This window comes from Lactuca sativa, chromosome 3 (assembly GCF_002870075.4).
Source record: "Lactuca sativa cultivar Salinas chromosome 3, Lsat_Salinas_v11, whole genome shotgun sequence".
NCBI classification, from domain to species: Eukaryota; Viridiplantae; Streptophyta; class Magnoliopsida; order Asterales; family Asteraceae; genus Lactuca; species Lactuca sativa.
This window is the reverse complement of record NC_056625.2, coordinates 5452950-5474535: the sequence shown is the minus strand read 5'-3', so window position 1 is coordinate 5474535 and position 21586 is coordinate 5452950. Positions and strand designations below refer to the sequence as shown.

At 31.8% G+C, this 21586-nt stretch overlaps 1 protein-coding gene across 1 annotated transcript; it reads right to left on the bottom strand.

Annotated features, from left to right (window-relative positions):
• Positions 1 to 18656: 18656 nt before the first annotated feature.
• Positions 18657 to 20587, bottom strand: LOC111877660 (labd-13Z-ene-9,15,16-triol synthase, chloroplastic). Its single transcript, XM_023874176.3, has 2 exons — positions 19556 to 20587; positions 18657 to 19425 (listed from the first exon to the last, which is right to left on the bottom strand). Exons 1-2 carry the CDS (start codon positions 20504 to 20506, stop codon positions 18805 to 18807), a joined length of 1572 nt encoding a protein of 523 aa, XP_023729944.1. The 5' UTR covers positions 20507 to 20587; the 3' UTR covers positions 18657 to 18804.
• Between the last annotated feature and the right edge of the window lie 999 nt (positions 20588 to 21586).

The following is a 21586-nucleotide window of genomic DNA, read 5'->3' as shown; positions in this document are numbered from 1 at the left end:
CGAGGGTTGCCGATCTTGTTTGCAAATTTTCACTTCTCTCCCCTTTTTCTTTCTTCTTCTAGGCAATTTATACCCCCGAAGCCCCGGTATCAATCCCGGCACTCGAAGCAAGTCCTAAAGCCCCGAAGATCCCGAGAAATATAGTTTTCAAGCCGAAACTATGCCCGTGTGAAGCCTGGTTTTGGAGAAAACATCCCAGTTTCAGCGAAGAATATTATTTTAATAGAAGAGTTGTTGTCCGATCATCGTGTTATTAATTGAGTGTATAGTCCCTTTCATAAACACGATTTTAATACAAATATTGGTTGAATGTATGATATCTATGTTATGAGTGAATGTATAGTCACTTTCTTCTAACACATAAATATGAAGTATTTGCTATGAAAAACGTGCTATGTGTTTATATATTGTTGTTTATTCGAGATGAGTGTGGAATGGATGTTTTATATAGTTTTTAAATGAGTTAAACTGTATATGTATTTTATATCTACAAATATGTTGGGTAGAATAGGGGTAGATGAGATAGTTGGTGTGTGATAAAAGATGAGTTGGATAATGAGATAAAAGGTGATATAGATCTTGAGGTGAGGGTGACAGGTAAAAAATGAGTGAAACCTTTACCCAAACGATGGCCCCCGTCATTCAGCAGAGTAGGGATGACAACCACGGACTATTCTAGACAGTCCAGTGGAACACTAGCAGGTTCGCAACTTGTAGGTGTTGTGAACTTGATGTTCACCGGTGTACTCTAAAAACCCATTGACACATATTGCGAGAGGGGTCTTGAAAACGATATTGTCAATAAACAAGATAAACTTGTTATTAATTCGGGAGTATGGATTAAGACATAGTTAATTGTCCCTAGTCCGGGAGTATGGATTAAGCACACTTTTAGATCCAGGAGTATGGATTAGATCAGGAGATTAGTTTTAGATCCGGGAGTATGGATCAGATCAAGAGGTTAGTTTTAGATCTGTGAGTAGGGATCAGGTAAAGAGGTAAATTTTGATACGAGAGATTAGATCGTGTCATTGTGAGGATCGACGGGGTGGGATAAGAGTTGTTTTGTATGGTGAAATTGTATAAGCTTGTGAGTTCTAATATATATATATACTTATATGATATAACATTGTGGGTTGAAAACCTTATATGCTCACCAGGATCCCAAGCCTGACCCACTCAGTTTTTTTTGTATTACAGGTTATGGCACGAGAGCATAAGTTGGCTGGCATAACGAGAGATTTTGGATTTTAGGTCAGTAGTTAAAAATAACTGTTGTAAGGTCTATTTTATATTGTTTATGCTTTTGGTCTATATCGGAACATGACATCTCGAGATTTTTTTTATTTAATGAAAATACATTTCTCTTTGAGAAAGGTTTTGATAAATTTTATCATATTTTGTTTTGGGAACAAATTCCGCAACTCTTTTAAATCAAAGGATTACTCTGATTTTATAAAACAAAGCATAAACAAATCGGTCTTTTCTGGCCGTGAAAATGGGGATGTCACACTCAGCTATCTAGAAGATACGGGCCCCGCCCACACTCGACTAACTAAGAGATACAGGCCCTGCCTAAACTCAGCTACTATTGAAATTCGGGGCCCGCCCACACTCAGCTAACTAAAAGCATATACAAGTATCAAGCAGACAACAAGTATAACCAATCTACCAATATATTCCATATCCATACTCAAATATTGCTAAGATACAGGCCCTGCCCAAACTTAGCTACTAATCTGCACACATAACATACATGGGCTGACATTGGTGCCATCGACTTGTTCAAAACATGAGGAAACTCACCTAAAATGTTGGATGATAACTGAAATGTCTCTGTCAGGAATAAGCTCTAATCACTCCCTGAACCAAAGCAACCCCTTAGATACCATTTTATGCTCATAACCCTTTAGGGTCAACTATGGTCAAAGTCAAGTCTTGGTCAAAGTCAAAGTCAATGCTCCGAGTTGGCTCAACTCGTCGAGTTTACTCCCTAACTCGCCGAATTCCCATAAATCACATAATCGTGAAATCGCGATCCAACTCATCGAGTTTTCCTCCAACTCGCCGAGTTCCTCCTTCAGAACCGAGACTTTCCCGGTACAACTCGTCAAGTTCCCTTGTGGACTCGTCGAGTTCCTTCCTTTTCAATAGAAATAGGAACTTTCTAAACCATCTTGCCGAGTTCCCTTATGGAATTGTTGAGTTCATCAGTCTATCAACCCTTTTTATTGCATTAATTCCTTATTCTTCAAATCCAAGTCTCATATTCCAGATCTAGACTGGAAATACCTTTAGAAGGGTAAAGTTTCCAACTTTACCCATCAATACCCTTCCTAATGAGATTAAGCTCAAACCCTAACCCAAAAAGGCCAAAGTCTTCATCCAAAGACCACCAAAACTACAAGGTAGACCATGAGGTTATAGATCTAGACTCTAGGGACTAAATGATCACGTAAAGTCTTAAAATTTATCCACATGCATGGTCATAGAAGCTTCAAAAGACCAAAATGATGGTCTAAAGGTTACATGGGAATTCGATGGCCATAAAGTTGGCACCTTTATGCCATGAAAACCCCTTGAGGCCCTAAATCTGAAGTGTTCTCCAAGAATCATATCATTTGGACCAAAATAAGCAAGGAACTTCAAAAATGGAGATCTAAATGACCACAAAGCAAGGTTCAAGCTTTATACCAGCAAAATGTCATGGATGAAGCAAGGGTTATGGATCTACAAACTCCTTCTTGTGTCCTCAAGCTTCTCCTTCTTCCAATGGATTCAAAACACACACTAAAACACTTAAAATAACTCACAAACACTCACAATATCATTAGGGTTTCGAGATTTAGGGTTTGGGACTTGGAGGATGGAAATAAGGCCAACATGAAAGGTTTAAGGTGCTTAAATAGGATGCAAACCCCAGAAATTAGGGTTTCATCCCTGCCGGCCTACTCGCCGAGTTGAGGCCTCCCAACTTGTCAAGTAGGTTACTTAAATTACGCGACCCTTATGATCTCTACTCGACGAGTTTGGGGCTCCCAACTCATTGAGTTGCTCTATAAAATGGAATAAATGTAAGTTAAATACGTACCAGGAACTGAACGTTACACTTTGGTTTGAAGGAAGACTTGGTTTTATTTCCCTTTTCACATGCTGAGCATAGCTTATCTTTGACAAACTGCATCTTGGGAATTCCTCTTACAAGCTGATTCCCTGAGATCTTTGATATGTTCTTGAAATTCAAATGCGATAATCTCTTGTGCCACAACCAATTTAGATGAGACTGGGCATGATAGAAGAAGCAACGACGAAGAGAGTTGTTAACAGAAAACATATCCAGAACATAGATGTCATTCTGTCGATTTACAGAGAGAACAATTCCATTCCTTTGATCAACAACCTTTCCTTCTCTCTTGTTAAAGAGAACTTCATACCCAGTGTCACACAGTTGGCTGATTTAAATGAGATTATGAAGACCTTTTACATAAGAGACATTCTTGAAAACAACATAATTGCACTTGATGGATCCATATCCCTTTGTAACTCCCTTGCTATTATCTCCATACGCAACAGTCAGACCATCCTTCTTTATGAAGTCTTCCAGAAGTGACATATGTCTTGAGCAGCCGCTTATATATACCAAAATTTCTCTTTACCCTGAAACTTGTCATGTGCCTCATGATGCATTGAAGAGTCATCTGAAATAGAAGACTTTGATTGATCTTCAGGTTTAGAATTGCTAACTGAGCACTGAGGAAACATGCTAAGGATTCCGTTTACATAATGAACTTCACCATTGCATATAGGAAACTTTAGAAATGTCTTAGTGGAGGGAAGAACATACTCACGATGAGAAGGTTGGTGAGAAGGATCAAGATCAGATACTTTAGAAACACATTTGGTAATGTCGTTAGAATCAGTAGAGCAATGAGTATTAATTAAAGTTTGATTTATAAAATAAGAACTCCCAAATCTACTCTTAAACTCTTCTTTTAAACAGTCAGATTTATAGATGCTTTGTTTAGTTTCAACAATTTTAGTTAAAGAAACTGCACCTTCTATATCACCTCCAAGAATTTTCTCACACTGATCTAGGATTTAAAGATTTATAATGCTTGTGACATTGAAGTGAGAAGAGGCATAGTTTTTCAAAATAAATTGAATGCTTTTAGCATAATCAACAAAATTTTCTTTTTCAGTGTGAAGAAAATTATTGGTCAGAGATATACATGTGTTTTCCTTTTTTTAACACATAACGAGATTTTTCAAGAAAAGAGAGTTTCTGTAACTCATGACTGAGAGCAAATATTTCTTTATTTGAGACCAATAAATAAAAATGTAGGTGATCGATTATGTCATCTTTTCTATTGTTTTCAACAAAGGAGAAATTAACAAGATTCTTTGCCTGATACTCTGAGGTATTGTCCTATTTTGGCTTGAAGTCCTTATCAGTGTGAGGAAAATTAGCGTCACTGGTACCAACGTTGTCATGTGAAATGTTATCGCAATATTCAACAATCTTAACCATGAGACACTTACCTTCATTATCTGAGAAGTTTTCCATTTCAAAAGTATATGATAAAGTGATCATCATCTCTTGAGAAATTGAGTAGTTTTGAACAAAATGATAGACATAAAAAGGGAGTGAATTTCCAATAGCAGTTCTCTCCTTTACATCAAGATTCAGCATCGTTTTCTCTTCCTTGTTATATCTAGGAACAGATTTCCCTTTCAGCTTACTACCAGATGCACCATCATTGGATGATTTATGCATAACGACGATAGGACCTTTATTGATGACATCAAGCATATCAAAGTCCATGAATTCGAGAGCTTTTATGGCCTTTGATTTTTAGGTAGAGAAGTTTTGTTTATCAAACGAAGAGATCTTATCGCAGATAATCGATTTTTGGAGTGAAGGAGGTCGACATAATTACTTGAGTGTATCAAAAACCCGCTCTGATACCAATTGAAGGTTTGTATCAATTGGATACACTTCAAGTATAAAGATGAAAGAAAAACTTAGTCTAAGAAAATAAAGAACGGAAAGTAAATGATATAAAGAGTTCTCCAAATTGTTCTTTCACCAAGAAAGAGTTTTATCTTCACCAAGAAGACGGGTTGTCACAAAGACGATTGACAGAAAGCTGAACACTCTCTACATTAGTGTTTACCCTAATGTAGATTATAAACTAGTCTACACATATCAATCACATGGTTTAAGGGTTGTATCTTATCTATAATAAGAACCGATCTTAATAAAAAAGTTACCGAATCTTCTATTTATTCTATAGTTATCTATATCATTACCTAATATACAAAAGATTACATTGAATAACTATACTATGCGTCGACGCTGATAAGCTTGATACGCTGGCGTTGGTAGTTGACAAAACGCTGATGCGGACAGATAGTGTAGAGTTTTTGACTCACCAGATCATAAGGTGCGACCTTACACTACCTATTCAGAGCAATGCCAAATTGAGTAAGACTCAAAGCCCCAGTACAAATGAAGAGATAACTAATATGAGTCGAGTCCCTTATGCTACAGATGTAGGATCGATCATATACGCTATGACATGTACTCGACCTGATGTATTATTTGCTTTAATCATGGTCAATCACTATCAGGGAAATCTTGGTAGATCTCATTAGACAATAGTTAAGAACATTCTCAAGTATCTATGAAGGTGATGCTAGTCCTTGGTGGCAGTGATACATTGAGAGTGACTGGGTATAGTGACGCCAACTTTCAAACAGATAGAGATAAATTTCGTTCTCAATCTGTCTGGGTGTTTACATTAAATGGAGGAGCAGTTACTGGGAAAATTTCCAAGCAAGATACAATGGCTGATTCTACTTGTAAATCAGAGTACATAGCGGAAAGTGAAGCATCAAAAGGAAGCAGCTTGGTTAAATAACTTCATCAGAGATCTTGGATTAGTCCCAACCATTCAGGAGCCAATGGAACTTTTATGCGATAATGAATGTGCGGTTGCTTTGAATAAAGAACCGAGATATCATGGCAAATGAAGACTTATCAACAGAAAGTACCATTATATCAGACATAGAGTAGAAGGTCACCTCATTGTGAAGATGGTATCATCAGAAGAGAATCCGACAGATCATTTGACTAAGTCTTTGAGTAGGGTTAAGCACAATCAGGATGTTAGGAGCATTGGATTAAGAGATGATATTAGTTTTAGTAGTTAGATGATTAGTTTGAAACTTGTAACAAAATAAATGTAACTAAATTTTGGTGATTAAATAATAGAGATTATTTATGAGTTTGTTTACTGCCTTTGTTAATTATTTATTCTTGTGCTTAATTTTGCTTGTTTTAATTCTAGAATAATTTTATTATTCAAATTCCACAGTCGCTCATACTTTGGGAAGTAAGTAGCGAGTTAAGATTGTCATGAATTGGATTGTAGATTTTCTAAGGGTGTTAGACATAACAATTGTATTAGATAAACCCACACTCAGAGAATTAATTCATGGATTATATCACGAGTATTCATGAGACGATAATATCGTATATTCATGAAACAGAGATATATGAGTTGTAATTTACAAGTCGGTTGTGCATTGGTATTGTGAAAATGCATCAATAACATGATGTTATAAAACACGGTGTTATGTATGATTTGGTGAGTAAAGGATACAAGCATATAAGTCAAAGTTCATTCATTCCTTTTGCCCTAACGGAAAAGCGATATCTTTAGGCCCCCTCGGTGATTTGGTGTTGACTTATAGTGTTGGGCCCAACTAGGACTCAGTTGATGTCTTCAATTTGAAGTTGTATGTCATCATCACAAATCAGAAATTGGGAAACAAAACTTGGACAATGAAATTGATTCTAATTCATGTATTATGTTTGTATGATATCTAGTAGACCGGAGGAATATTTGATCACTTATCTAAGGACCAATGTTTGTTTAGATCAGAGTTCGACAGTTGCTTCGAAAAGCACACTCTACTATTTAATTTAAAAGTTGTAATTTAGTTAAAGACTTATCCAAGTGGGAGACTGTTGGATTAGGTGTCTAAACCATTAACTAAATTATTAGCAAATTCCTTTTGAGTTGCCATCAAACCTAGTAAGAGATTGGAATGCTATTTGGAGAGAGAAACTGATTTATTAATTTATTATATGATTAATAAATTAATTAGAAATCAAAATAAATAATTTATAAATATGTTATGAGGAAAATATATTGATTTAAGATTATATTGATTAATTATAAATTAATTGGAACTAATTTTTGGATTAATTGGAATAATTAAAAATGGAAGGACTAAATGTGATAATGTTCAAAAGATTGAGCATTAACAAATTCTAGAACCTCACTTAGAGTTGGACGGATTCTAGATTGGTTCTAGATAGTTTCTAGAGACTTTCTTGGGCTCTAAGGAAACCTGGGGGAAAGCAAAAGGAATAAGGTTTATCCAAGGAAACCTGTCTTATCCAAGCCCCTCTAGTCACATATATAAACCCTCATTGAGTCTCATATTTTCGGCCATCATAACTCTCAAAGGCATTCTAAAAATTCCCTCCTCTTCCTTCTCTCTTCAATAGTCTCCAACTACTAGGGTTTATGTGTGAGTCATCAGAGACACGAAATTTCTAGTGCTAGCTTTCTGAAGTTCTACCAAGAAGGAATTCAAGTTTATTTACAATAATAAACTAAAATGTATGTTTCCTATTATCCATTCTCCAATTTTGAAAATAGCAATATACTTTAGGGTTCTTGAATTCAATTTGTTGTTTACATATTATAGTGAGAACATAGATCATTTAGGGCGTATGCGAACTTAGGATTTTATGTTTTTCTTCAAAAGTATTATTTTTATTATCTATAAAACCCATCATTATATAATTCTTGGAATTCATTTATCAGCACAAGTTTGTGTTTCTTTAGTGATCTGCAAATAAGGATTGAACGAGGAGTTTAATGGAAAAACCTTGATGATGTGGCTATATAATTAATTAAACTCATCATTGTAGCATACTTTTAATGAATATTAGCTTAACAGGGATTCAACGATGGTATGGATTATATATACACATTTAAAATATATTTATTTAATTTATTTTATATAACCAACATATCTATTGTACTTTGATTTATTTTCTGTTTATAATTTGAATTATTTATATTCAATAATATCGAGTCAATTAAAATGATATATTTTTATTTTGTAAGTAAATAAATTATGCTTTATAGTTTATATTTTAATTGTCTAAATAAGAAAAAGTAGAAAAATATAAACAATTTTTTGAAATAAATTTTATTACTTTTAATTTCTATTTAATTTAATATTCTAGTTTTATTTATTAGTAATATTTTAAAAATATACTATAATAAGATGGTGATGTGCCGATCAATTAAAGTTCAATAGAGTTGAATGAAATGTAGAGTTTAATGAATAAAATGATAAGACAATCCATTTAACTTTTAAACATTTATAAATCAATTCTTTTATATATATATATATATATATATATATATATATATATATATATATATATATATATATATATATATATATATATATATATTATTGCATTCTAACTAATTATTGTGGGGATGGAGGAATTAATGTGATCCAATCATTTTAATTATTTTAAAAAAGTGATGAATACATATTATTAAATTAAAGATAATTAAAAAATACTATCGAATTTCATTCTAAGGGTATTTTAGTCAATTAATATAAATTTAAAAAAGAAAAATTTCAGATTTTAAGGAATAATTAATTCTCTAAACTTTAAAAATCTGATTTTTTGGATAATAAATATATTAATTCAAACATTCTAAAAGAACATTTTTATGATTATCTTCAAAAAAACATTAAATTTTGACAGCATACTATAAACATATATTATCAAGATTAATAATTTTTAATGAATATAAATTTTATATGAAATTTTTTTTAATATCTTAAAATAAATAATTACGTTCATTCTTAACAAATATAACTACAAACATACATAAATGATATTCATTTTGAAAGAATATAAGTACTAATCGTTAACAATTACATTTATTCATTAAGATTAAAACATTGAAATCTAAGTAAAACATTAATTCATTCTGAAAGAATATATGTTGCTAATCATTCTAACAGAAAAAATGCTAATCCATTCTGAACGAATATTGTTGCGTTACTTTCCAATTTTCACCAGGCTTCAAACTGAGTTTTCATTCTACACCAAGATTCTTTTTCTTTACTTGATGTTATTTCTTTCATAATTTATAGCTTCATAAGAATTTATAACCTTGCTTCAACAATGTCTGTATAAAAATAAAAACAAATTGCATCAAATGCTTCTGTGTAACTGCCAAAATTTCAGTTAATTGATCACTAAGTAATAACATTATAAGATTTCTTTGTGCTTCGACATGGCCTTTCATGAATCCCTTTATGTGTGTGATTCCATTAGGAAACACATATGTACACCTAAAATAATTGTCATTTCCACGTTTCCTGTAACAAAAAAAACCCAAATCAACCAAAATCGAATTAAGATGGATAAACCCCAATTCAATTTTGCAAAACTAACCTAGTGATCTACAAATGATGAGCAACATCTGTTGAAACAAAGCCTAGTTTCTCTTTGACATCATCCATTAAGAAAGTTTCATCCTTAACATTGATAGACCTATAGCTCACTAGTACTTTTAATTAATTCGACAATGCCTTCCTGCCCAAATCCATCCCTTTCATGCCGTAATTCACAATGAATTTCTGGAAGTCCAGGGCTACGTGAGTGAAACTGAACCCCACGTCCACCACAAGCCTACATTGTGCCTTTGACACGACGTCGTAAGGGCGTCTACTAGCCTCGTATAAATGAGCTAGAGACGGTGAATCAGAGACAAAAAGTGATTGGAAATTAAACTCCTCGAAGATGATTTCGTCGGTGTCGCGTTAGATTGAAGGGATGTTGAATAAGGCTTCGGTGAGGAGGAGTGACGAGGATAAAGGTGTGACATGGAGGAGAGAAGAGAAGATGTGTGACAAGATGGTCGATTGGAGGTGAGAACGGCGGAGGTGTGGTTTTGTAGGGTTAGAAAAAACTAATTACCCTTGTTTAAAGGATATTAAATGATTTAATTAGTTACCATAATTAAGCATAGTAAAGATTACTATTTTACCCTTGTGCAGGTTTTCGAAATGATTGATCCACAATCATCTCTATATCCACACAATAATTAGTTAGAACATATGAACTTATATATATATATATATATATATATATATATATATATATATATATATATATATATATATATATATATATATATATATAAGGTTGAGTTCATATGACACAATGATATTTTGTGAGACATGGGGACAAAATCTGGACCATTCATTTACCATGATCTATGGATGAGATTAAATCAAATTAGAACAATATAGAGGCGGTGACATTTTTGAAATTCTATTCAACTTTGATATTAATGAAAGACACAGAGGGTTAGTATTGTAACTTTGTTTTTAATTGATCTGCAATCGTGAGTTAAACAAATTCATTCATTCTTCACGCACTAGAAAACTCTCACCCTCCGACAAACCCTAAAAACCATCCTTTTTCCTGATCTGCATTCTTGACCGAAGAACTTACTTGGATTCAATCTCCTTTCATTTTGATTCCGCTTCACATTAATCTTCCTAAAATCACTGAATCAATTTGATTTTGATTATGAAATGTTTCTTCAAAAACCCTAAGAATCGATTATGATTCATTCTCATTTTGATTTTCAGTGTTCTGATTCAGATTCTAAATCATGATTACATTTTTCTTTCATTAATTCAAAGTTCGTTCACAGTAAAATTTTGTTTCAAATCTCTCAAGAATAACCCGAAGAAACTGATTCTGATTCTTATTTTGAAAACCATAATTTCATTCTACCACAAATCAAAGCTTAGATACATTTGATTTTGAATATCTTGATTCCGATTTTGATCATATAGTTTAATAATCAGATTAGATGACACTAATATCTCGTTTAGTTTGTTTTTCTGATTTTGATTTCGATTCTGATTCTGGATATTATATGATAATGATTTATAAAACACTATTGTCAAATTATGTACTATAGTAATTTACTTGTTTACTACACCTATGGTTAGTATGTGATCCAACTTATTGTAGCTAGGGTTAGCAACTATTGTGTGCCTGTATGCATCAATGAGAATTCAGGAAATAATAAATTATTAAATAAATCATTTAAGGGTATTATAGTAATCTTGGCATATTTAAATATGGTAGATAATTAATATGTTCTTTATTATTCCTTTAAATATGGGATGTCAAAGTCAAAATCTGTTGAAAAAAACCCTAGCTGATTTTTTTTTCTCTTTCTCTGGAAATCGTATTCACGCTTCAAAAATCACCACCAACGTTCTCAAAAACCATATTCTACCTAATCACATCTACATCGATTTATCTTCCCTCTCGTTTTCCCAGTATTGATCCCTGCTATTCAGCGGGGTTTCGGAGGTTTTGGGCTACCATAGAAGGGGAGATGTGCTAGAGGTTCGATCAGAGGACAGGAGGTGTTCCGATGGGGCAAAGAAATCAACGATGAAGTCAAATCTTCATAGGCCTTGATCGATGGGAACAGAAGAGAAAGAAAGCAAGGGGAGGAGGTATCGATCTCCGATGAGTGACTAGACCGAAGAACAAAGGGAGAAGTAGCGAGGTGGGGCTGTTGCTCTGATCGAAGCAGGCCAGGAGGTGGAGAGGATGTGGTGGTGGTCGCTGCTTCTTCTTCTCCGATGAAATCTAGGTATTTTGTAACTGGTGAACAAAAGGTTGTATTTGTGATGTAGTAACTTGTGCTTAACTGTTGAAATTATTTACCTCAATCCTGAAAATAGATTTTACATCCAATTGCGTTTTGATTTTGATTTTGGAACACAATCATCAGTTTTTTAACCAACATATAAGTATATATGTTTATGCAGGCTTTGTTTAAGCATTCTATGTATCCTATTATTTCAAGGGATAAGCTGTCATTATTGAGAATTTAAAGAAAGTTTCATGCTGAATACCAACAGCTCGATAAAATGCTTAAATCAGGTTTCTGGATTTTCTATCCAATCTTTTTATATAAGTTCAACTATTTTTTTGGCAAATATAAATGGTTTCTTCATAAAGGTTTTTGTTGTAAGTAAGGTGTTTAACAAAACTCTTGAATCAACTTTGTTTCAGTTGTATTATAAATTGTTTTGCAGGACCAAGGAAGTATCAAATCTGTTAATTTTTTTATTCATTTGATTGTTAATTAATTGAGATGATAAAAATCTGTTAATTTTTTTTATTCATGTCTTCCGATTATGGTTTTGGTTAATTATTTATATGTTGATAATAAATTATGCTAGAATTTTGCTGTTTTATTTTGATAAAATTTTAATATTTATATGTTGATAATGTATTCTAACAGACTTTTGCTGTTGCATTCTAACAAAATTTGTGATAGAAATGGCCTGAAGAATGGCTTGAAGAACTGATGGGAAAGGTTTGAAGAATGAATTAAAGAATGATCACACTCAATGTTTAAGAATGTTGTTGTTTTATAAGAATTACACTTGTTATTCTTTTAGAATGTTGTTATTATTCAAAGAATCACAATTAATTGTTTGGTATATTATTAGTTCAAGAACCTATTTTGTGTATTCTTTTCAAAATGTATTTAGTAGTTTATGATTGACATTATGTTATTATGACAGAATATGTTAGAATGTAGTTATTTTTCAACCTCGGATTCCAGAACTTTGTTATTATTCAATAATATTCTAATAGAATAAAATTCTGAAAGAGCATCATTCTAACTAAAAAAAATATTCTGACAGAATAAATCAGTTATTTTTACAAATTATGTTAGAATTAAAATTGAATTAATTAAAAAAAAATCATATTTTTAAAATTAAGAGAATTAATTATCCATAAATATCCGAAAATTTCCTTTTATAATTGTAGTTAATTGTCCAAAATACCCTTTTGCTAAAATTTGTGTGATTATATGGTACATGCTACCCATTGTATTATCATACACTCTCAAATCATGTCCATTGATGAATTCCATCCGTTGGTCCAGATTTGTGCATTCTGGCACACAATAATTAGTAAAAATAAAATAACCTTATATATATATATATATATATATATATATATATATATATATATATATATATATATATATATTACTCTATAGTAGAATAAATTAGTTGATAATGTTACGAGTGATTGATAGTTGTTGTTCTATACTTGTTTAAGATAGTCTATAACATAATCTTATTAATCAAAACATAGGCTTGTTAGTGAACTTTACAATCTTCTTAATCAAGTGAACTCTGTAGAAGTCCAAGATGATGTAAAGCTCTCTGATAACTTCACACATCTTGTCACAGAAATGAAAAGCAACAAATATGATGCAAAGAAATTTGCTTTTATATTGAAAGGAATGGTATGTCTACTCACCATTTATCCATGTTTTTGGCTTATCTTATCATTGGCTTGTTTCTGGGCATTTTTGTAATGAAGTGTACTTGGTAATGTTATGTGTTGTTTGTTATAAAAAAGTGATTTTATGAGTTGTTTAGAATTTAAGTCGTAATTCAAGCTAAATTTTATAAGTAATATGTATGATGTTTAAAATTATTGGAATTATTTTTAGGTAGTATGTTTTCAAGTACCGGTAATCTAGAAAATGAAAAAGAGTGGGTTGGATTTAAAACATCAGAAAGGGTTGAAAGCTGAAGATGGCGACCAAGTGAGTAATTTTGATTTTGGTTGATGTAGGTTGATGAAATAAAGAATTGAAGTAAGGGATGCACTGGAAAGGAGTGAAAAGTAGAATTGTTGCAAGTTTGAATGTTTGGAAATATGGTTATCTAACATGAAAACATTTTATTTTTTTATGTTTTTTTGAATAAATTAGATATTAATGATTGTTTAATGTTTTGTAAATTAGTTGGTATGGTTGATTATATGATGACTGCTTAATTATATGTTTGGTAATATGATGACTGTTTAATAGAATGGTTGGAAATATGATTAGTTATGATCTACATGTATATTATTCAAAAACAAATAATATACATGTTCTCTATACATATAGATTGTTCTTACATAATAATATTATAGGCTAATTGTTAACATTTATAAAATTAGAATATTCTAAAAGAATAAAATATGTACATATATAATATATTTACAAAATAATGTTATAGTTTGACTGATAACATGTATAGAACTATAATACTACAATTAGAATATTCAAATTTGTAAAAGCTGATTTGTTTTAAGTTGATTATTATGAATATTCTGGTTTCATTTAATTACTTGATAACATACTTATTGTGATTTATTTTTTAATTTTATTATTCTAATTATTATGATATCTTTTAATAAGTTATATTCATAAAGAATAATGTTATAGCTTGGATACTAACATGTATAGAAGTAGAATATTCTAAAAGAACGATATGCATGTTGAATGTACATGTAGAATATTCTTGTAGAATAATGTTATAGGTTAAGTACTAACATTAGTAGAAGTATAATATTATAATTAGAATACTCTGATTTGCGAAAGGTGAATTGTTTTAAGTTGATTATTCTGAATATTATGATTTCATTTAAATTTATATGTACTGTTAATAAGACATAATTAATGTGTATATGTAGAATATTCTAATTGAATAATTTTGTACTTTGTTTGTTCATTTAGAATAATATGCATAATGTTCTATGATAATCTAAGTTATATGTAAAATATTCTAATAGAATAATTCCTTACTAAATTTAGGCTTTTTTTTTTTAATACTCATTTATGTGTTATAATTCTAGTTATTCTAGATGTTCAACATTTAATATTGTATTGTTAATATTTAATATTATGAAACTGTGTGTGATCCGATATTAAAGTGTAATATTCTAAAATTAGGTTCTACTGTGTAAAATAAACTTATATTATATAAGATATTAATAATATATGTAATATTCTAAATTTAAAACTTATAATGTAACGCAAATATCTAGAATGATTTATAGGAAATCTAAATAATTAACATATTTTTTTTCTTCTAATTTTAATGTATAATATTAAGAAATTATGTATAATATTATGATATTAATGCGTAATATTATGAAATTATATTATAAGATGTGATATTCTAGTATAGGGTGTAATATTCTAATTCTAAATTGATGATGAATTGCAGAAAATAAATATTAAAATCTAGAAATTCCTTATGTAATATTCTAGGCATTCTGTTTAGTATCATGTTAATTCTCATTTTTATCATGAATTGTTGAAAACCGATTGCCGATGAGTTGATAATCTTATGTAACTGCAAAGTTTATGATAAATTATTAAATTATTGAAAATTGAACCTTGCTTATAATCCTTCAGTAATAGCAAAATTATTTTGATGATGAATTGCTAAAAATCGATGTTTTGATATGAAATTATATAGAATCTATAGGTAATAAATCATTTATGATAATCCTTTAGTGGTAGAGAAATTGAAGATAAATTGTTGAAAATTAATATTGAAATATTGAAATTCCTTATCGATGTCTGTAATAGAGAAACTGATGATGAATTTTAGAACATTGATGTTTAGTACAATATTTTAGTCATTCTGATTTTATATATCATATTATTCTAGTCATTTTGATTTGTGTAGTAAAATATTCTAGGAATTATTTTTTATATATTAGCTTTTAGTAGAATATTCTAGCCTTTCTGATTCAGTATATTAGAGTTAGTATCCTGTTCATTCCATTTTAATAATGTATTGTTGAAAATCAACCATTCTTGATAATCCTTTAGTAATAGCAAAATAATGTGATGATGAATTGTTAGAAACTGATATTGTGATATGAAATATAGAAAATAGATGTTTGTAATGGAGGAATTGATGATGAATTTTCTGAAAATTGATGTCTACATGACTAATCGACGGAAGATGTAAATATCATACCTTGAAACTAGTTATCTTTATAATTAGGTCAATTATTCTCAATATTCTAAGGATATAAATTTGTTTTAAACTATTTATTCCAAATATTCTAAGAAACTGTCAAATCCTTTGTTCTATTGTCATTTAGCAGTCGTAGGCTGAATGTGAGTATCTAATTAAACTTGCTAAACCTCATATGGAGAACTCGTTTTTAACTGATAATATCAAGATGTATAATCTAACACTTATTATCACATTACAAGGTTCAAGTTACATATTGCTTATATTGGTTAGGAAATGAAAGTATGTTGCATTAATGAGTAAGAAGTAAATTACATTGTTTATAGTAGTAGAAAGATTAAAGTAGGTTGCTATATTCTGTAATTCTAGATATTATGATATGACATGCTTATGGTTCATAATTGATATTCTACTATTCTGATATGATATATCGTATGTAACTTCATAACTTATTATACAACTGAATATTATGATTTCATTTAATAAGTTATACTTATAATTCTAGTGCCTTATTGTTTTTCAGGAACATAAAGAAATGTTTGAAAAGGTCTTCAAGAATGTTTTTGTAGAAAAAGAGAATATGGAAGAAATTGTTTCTAATTGTATATCGATGTTTCCAAATGAAAATAGAACATGGAATTGGCAAAGAAGTTCAATAACTTGTTTTCGAGTACTATTTTTTGAAGTACCAATGAGCCAGAAAATGAAAAAGCGCAAGTTGGAGTTGAAGAAACTCAAAAACAATGGACAACAGAAAGGGTTGAAACCGAAGATGGTGAAATGGGGGAGAATGATCAAAGTCTTAAAATCAACATTTATGGATACATTTGTGAAATTAAATGGGAAACTCACTTCAGAGCATAATTTTTTTTTTTTTTTGTCAAATTCTAATTAGATGTTGAAAGGATAAAAACATAATGTAATTAGATGTATACAACATTGTTCAGTTATTCTAGTATGAAAAAATAAAAATATATATAGACAACATTGTGCAAACTATTCCTTGAAAATTTTGTTCATTGTTAAAGATTTCATTGTATCATGACCTTACACGCCACATGTTTTACATGATCTTGATTTCTGTTGACCTTGAACGGTAGTCTTCTCCAGGATAATCTTTAACCATCTTTCGGTTCCACAACCTTTATTCCTCATTGCATGCAGATTTTCTTCATTGTGATGAATAACTAATAGATAATAACACCATTTAATGAAATATGAGTGATGTACAATAATTATAATCGGGATAATATGCATATATAGATAACATTACCTTTAATTCCTGAATGTTTATATTTATTGTGATTAATCCTTGAATTATACATATATACAATCATAATTGATGTTACTGTATGTATGTACAATATTCTATAAGAATAATACACAAGGTTTCATGTCCATATCGAACTAGTGATTTCCTTAATTATGATAAATCTCTGATAGATACTCACACAATGTAATGACATATGGGTAACAATATACGATTGATATAATCAGAAGAATTTCATTACAAAATAAGATTTAAACAAAACCATGTCATTGTATTAAAGATTGGTTTCTATAAAAGATCAGATAAAAGAAAAATGAAAAACATTTAACATAATAATGATGTCAATTATTATAAGAACAAAGTCAACAATGCATTATTTTTCACTAATTATGACTCATATTTTGGAAATATACTCATATTCTTAAAGAAGAATTTAGTCATGAGAAGGGGTGATACATTTGACTCTTTTTTCATTTAGGACTTTCATCAAACATGTAAAATGCATGTATAGTTTAAGTGAATTTGTTGAATAAGAATAATTACTTTGCACATACCTTGTCAATTTTACAAAACACATTGCTTGAAAAGTATTGAAAATCAAACCTTAAAAGTACTCAAAGTCAAACCTTGACAAATTGTAAGGATCATAAATCTGATAAATAGAAATTGAATCTAGAAAGTGCTCAAAATAGATGTAAAACAACTAAACGTTTGTGATTTGATGAAGAATTGTTGAAATTAAAGATCAACGAAGAAAAACTAACCCTCTTTGTTGAAAGTGGATGATTATGGTGCTAAAAATCGATTAGATTTTGACGGTGATATATGTGATTTGATGAAGTATATTGTTGAAAATAACCTCTATCTGGTGATCACCCCAGATGTCGATAGATGAAATCAACCCCCAGATGTGGATAGATGAATTTCAACCCCAATCAATCCGATTATCAATTGCAGATGTAGAAGAATGAAGAAGATGAATTCGAAAAACACAAAAATCATGAATTTAGAAGCTATGATTTACATAGGATACATCAATCAATCTCAAAATTAGATGATGATATGGTTGAAATAAGTGAAGATTTAAGGAGATTGAAGATTGATTACACGAGAAGATTAAGGAATGTTGATGACATAGGAGTGATAGTTTTGGTAGAAGAAACGAAGTAGATGAAGATGTTCTTGAGGACGACGTGAATATGACGCTAATTGTGTATTGGATCTGGTAGTGATATTATATTTAACATAGAGACTAATCTGCCCCTAATTAACTAATCATTTAGATTAATTAGTGTAATTTGTTTTTTATAAGCCACAAGATCAAATTTGATGAAATGCTAAGATTTGGTACCCATGTTTCACAAAATATAGGTGGTCTCAATTTCTTTAACATCCCAAACAATAGTATATTGATCTTGAAGATAGTATAAAAGGTATATGTTACTGCTTGCAAGGATATTAACAGTACTTTAGATTGAACATCATGTATGACTTGCAAGTGTTAGCCCGTATACAACTTAATTATTATGTCACTCGTACATAGTCGAGCTTGAGAATCTTGGTGTGGGAATTGCCATGAGAGTAACCTTCTTCTTCAACACAATCCCAAACTTTTCAGATAGATCATGCTTCTCTCCGGGAGCCAATTCCCAGTCAAAAGAATGAATAAGCGATGCAAGCAAAAGCATAAACATTCGCTCCGCCATTGCAGTCCCTGCACATATCCTCCGGCCAGAACCAAATGGAAAATAATTGAAGTCATTGCCACTATAATCCCACTCGTTAACCAAGAACCTTTCAGGACTGAACTCCGATGGGTTTTCCCAAATGGTCGGGTCTCTATGTATTGCCCAGGCGTTGATGAACACTCGAGCACCTTTTGGAACCATGTAGCCACCGATTACACACGACTCACTTGGGCAATGTGGGACCAACAGCGGAAGTGTTGGGTGTAAACGAAGAACTTCTTTCATGATGGCGTATAGATATGGCAGTTTGTTGATGTGGGATTCTTCCACTATGTTGTCTTTTCCGACCACCGTCTCTAATTCTTGTTGTGCCTTTTTCAGTATTTCCGGTTGGTTCATCATCTCAGCCAGTGCAAACTCGACGGTATTTGATGTCGTATCCGTCCCTCCCACCACCATATCCTGGAAAGTTTCCAAATTTACATAAAAATTAAGTCAAATAGTGTAATAATTAAAAGGTGAGGTTATCCAGTTTAGATTCGGTTTTTATAGTTATCGAATCATAGAAAGTTTTAATCACTCGAGCATTTACCATGAGCAAGGCTTTCAGATGTAACATTGTGAATGGTGTTTTGGAATCTTTGTCGTCTTCACGCTGCAACAAGAACTGTAAAAAGTCTTTGTTTTCATCGCCACTCATCTTCCTCCTTTGAGCAATCATCGTCTCAAACATTCCGTCGAATCTTTTCGCCAACACTTTCATATTTTTTTGAACTCCCTGAAGATCAAACCTGGCCAGACCCGGATAAAAGTCAGACAAGTTCGGCATCCCTAAGTATCCGGTCATCTCGTTGATCACTTGCCGGAACTCCGCTCCAAGGCTCTCCCTATCCTCCGCCTTCACGGTGCCGCCCCACAGCATACCGGTAATCACATTCAACACGGTCAAGAACATCTGTTCACCTACGTTGACCGGCGATCCGGCCCGGTTGTACAAGTAATTCACGGTGTTACGGATCTCTCTCCGCCGGAGAGAGTAAACGGAATCCAAAGTTTGGTTGCTAAGCATTTCACGAACAACAATCTTTCTCAACATCCGCCATTGATCGCCATATGGTGACCAGACAATGTCGTTTCCACCATACGCCGCCTCCACGCCAGCAACCGGAATATCTCTGTTGGCGAAGGTGGTGTCGTTGAGCTTAAGAACTTCACGGGCCAAGGCCGGGGAGGTGATCAGGATTCCCAGTTTTTTACCGAGCCAGAGCCTGGAAATCGGACCGTAGGTCTTTGCGAGAGTGGCGAAGTAGGAGTGGAGCTCAGGATCAAGAGACAGGAGGTTTCCGACGAGTGGCAGAGATCGTGGGCCGGGCGGCAGTGGCGGGTGGGTGTCCTTTGATATCAACATCCACACAAGCCAGAATATAGAAAGCATAGCAGCGATGATGAGAACGGTGCTAATGACTTCTTCGTCGGCGCCCTTGGCGCTTCCCCACCACCGTGAGCAGGCGTCAGATACGGCGGAGTTGATTAATTTGAACATCACTGCGATAAGTAGCAGAGAAGTAAGATTGAAAACGATCAAGAATGAGTAGGTGTGTGGATTAAAAGTTAGAGATAACGTATGTTAAAAAGGGGCCTCAATGCCGACCCAAGGATCTTCATTCTTGTCAACCACAGGATGCTGGCCAGCAAAAATACAAAAAGGATATTGTTAAGAAAATTTTAATTTTGTGACTTTTAGCGGTTTCATCTTATATTTTTTGTCCGATTTAAAGCATAATTTTTATTAAGATTCTTACATTTTTATCACTAGTTTACAGCCTTCTTAAAGTGTAACTCCCATGAAACCCTTAATTTGAAATTTTTTACACTTTTAGCTTAAGTGCGTTTTTGGTATTTTTAAACTTTTAATACAGTATTACTCATTTTATTTTATTTTTCCAATTCAATATTATTAGCCTTTTTTTGTTGACATCACAATGTTTTATAAAAGAAATGGGAAAAAAATGTTAAGTTGGAGATTCGAACATGAGACATCCTGGGTGTATACATATGTTGTAGACAATAGGGTATCCTTTCATTGCAATAGACAGGAGGCTTAGATGGATACCTCATGATGCGGTGAACACCACACTCATTGGGTGAGAGGTGGTGTGGTGAATCCACCCACACAAGAATATTTCATTGTACGGTTTTCCATTTTTTTTATTTTTTTAAAATTTATTATTAAATCATATATATTATAAAATTGTAAAAACTAATTGTGAGACCCGTAATAATACATGAGTTTAATTAAAAAAAAGTTAAATATTAAAGTCTAAAGATCAAACATTTTTAAAGTAAAATTTTGGAAAGAAATACCATTGAAATTATGAATAAGTAAGTATTACAATCAATACTAATAAAAAAATCGAACAACATATTTTAAAGAATTACCTTTAATCACGAATTTCCAAAGACTTATTTGAATACAATATTAAATATCATATGACTAAGTTTATGGTCATTGTCTAAAATTAACATTTCTAATCCATATCTTCTTTTAACACTGCTGTCTACAAATAAACACTGGTTGTCTCAAAAACAACCTCACATTTGATACCAATTATTCTTGACTCTT

What these genes read in the sequence shown, in the direction of transcription:
- LOC111877660 (XM_023874176.3), bottom strand. Translation starts at nt 20,506, where the DNA reads ATGTTCAAATTAATCAACTCCGCCGTATCTGACGCCTGCTCACGGTGG. An exon ending in ATCTGAAAGCCTTGCTCATG is followed by an intron (nt 19,426 to 19,555) that starts GTAAATGCTCGA and finishes GAAACTTTCCAG; the next exon opens with GATATGGTGGTGGGAGGGAC.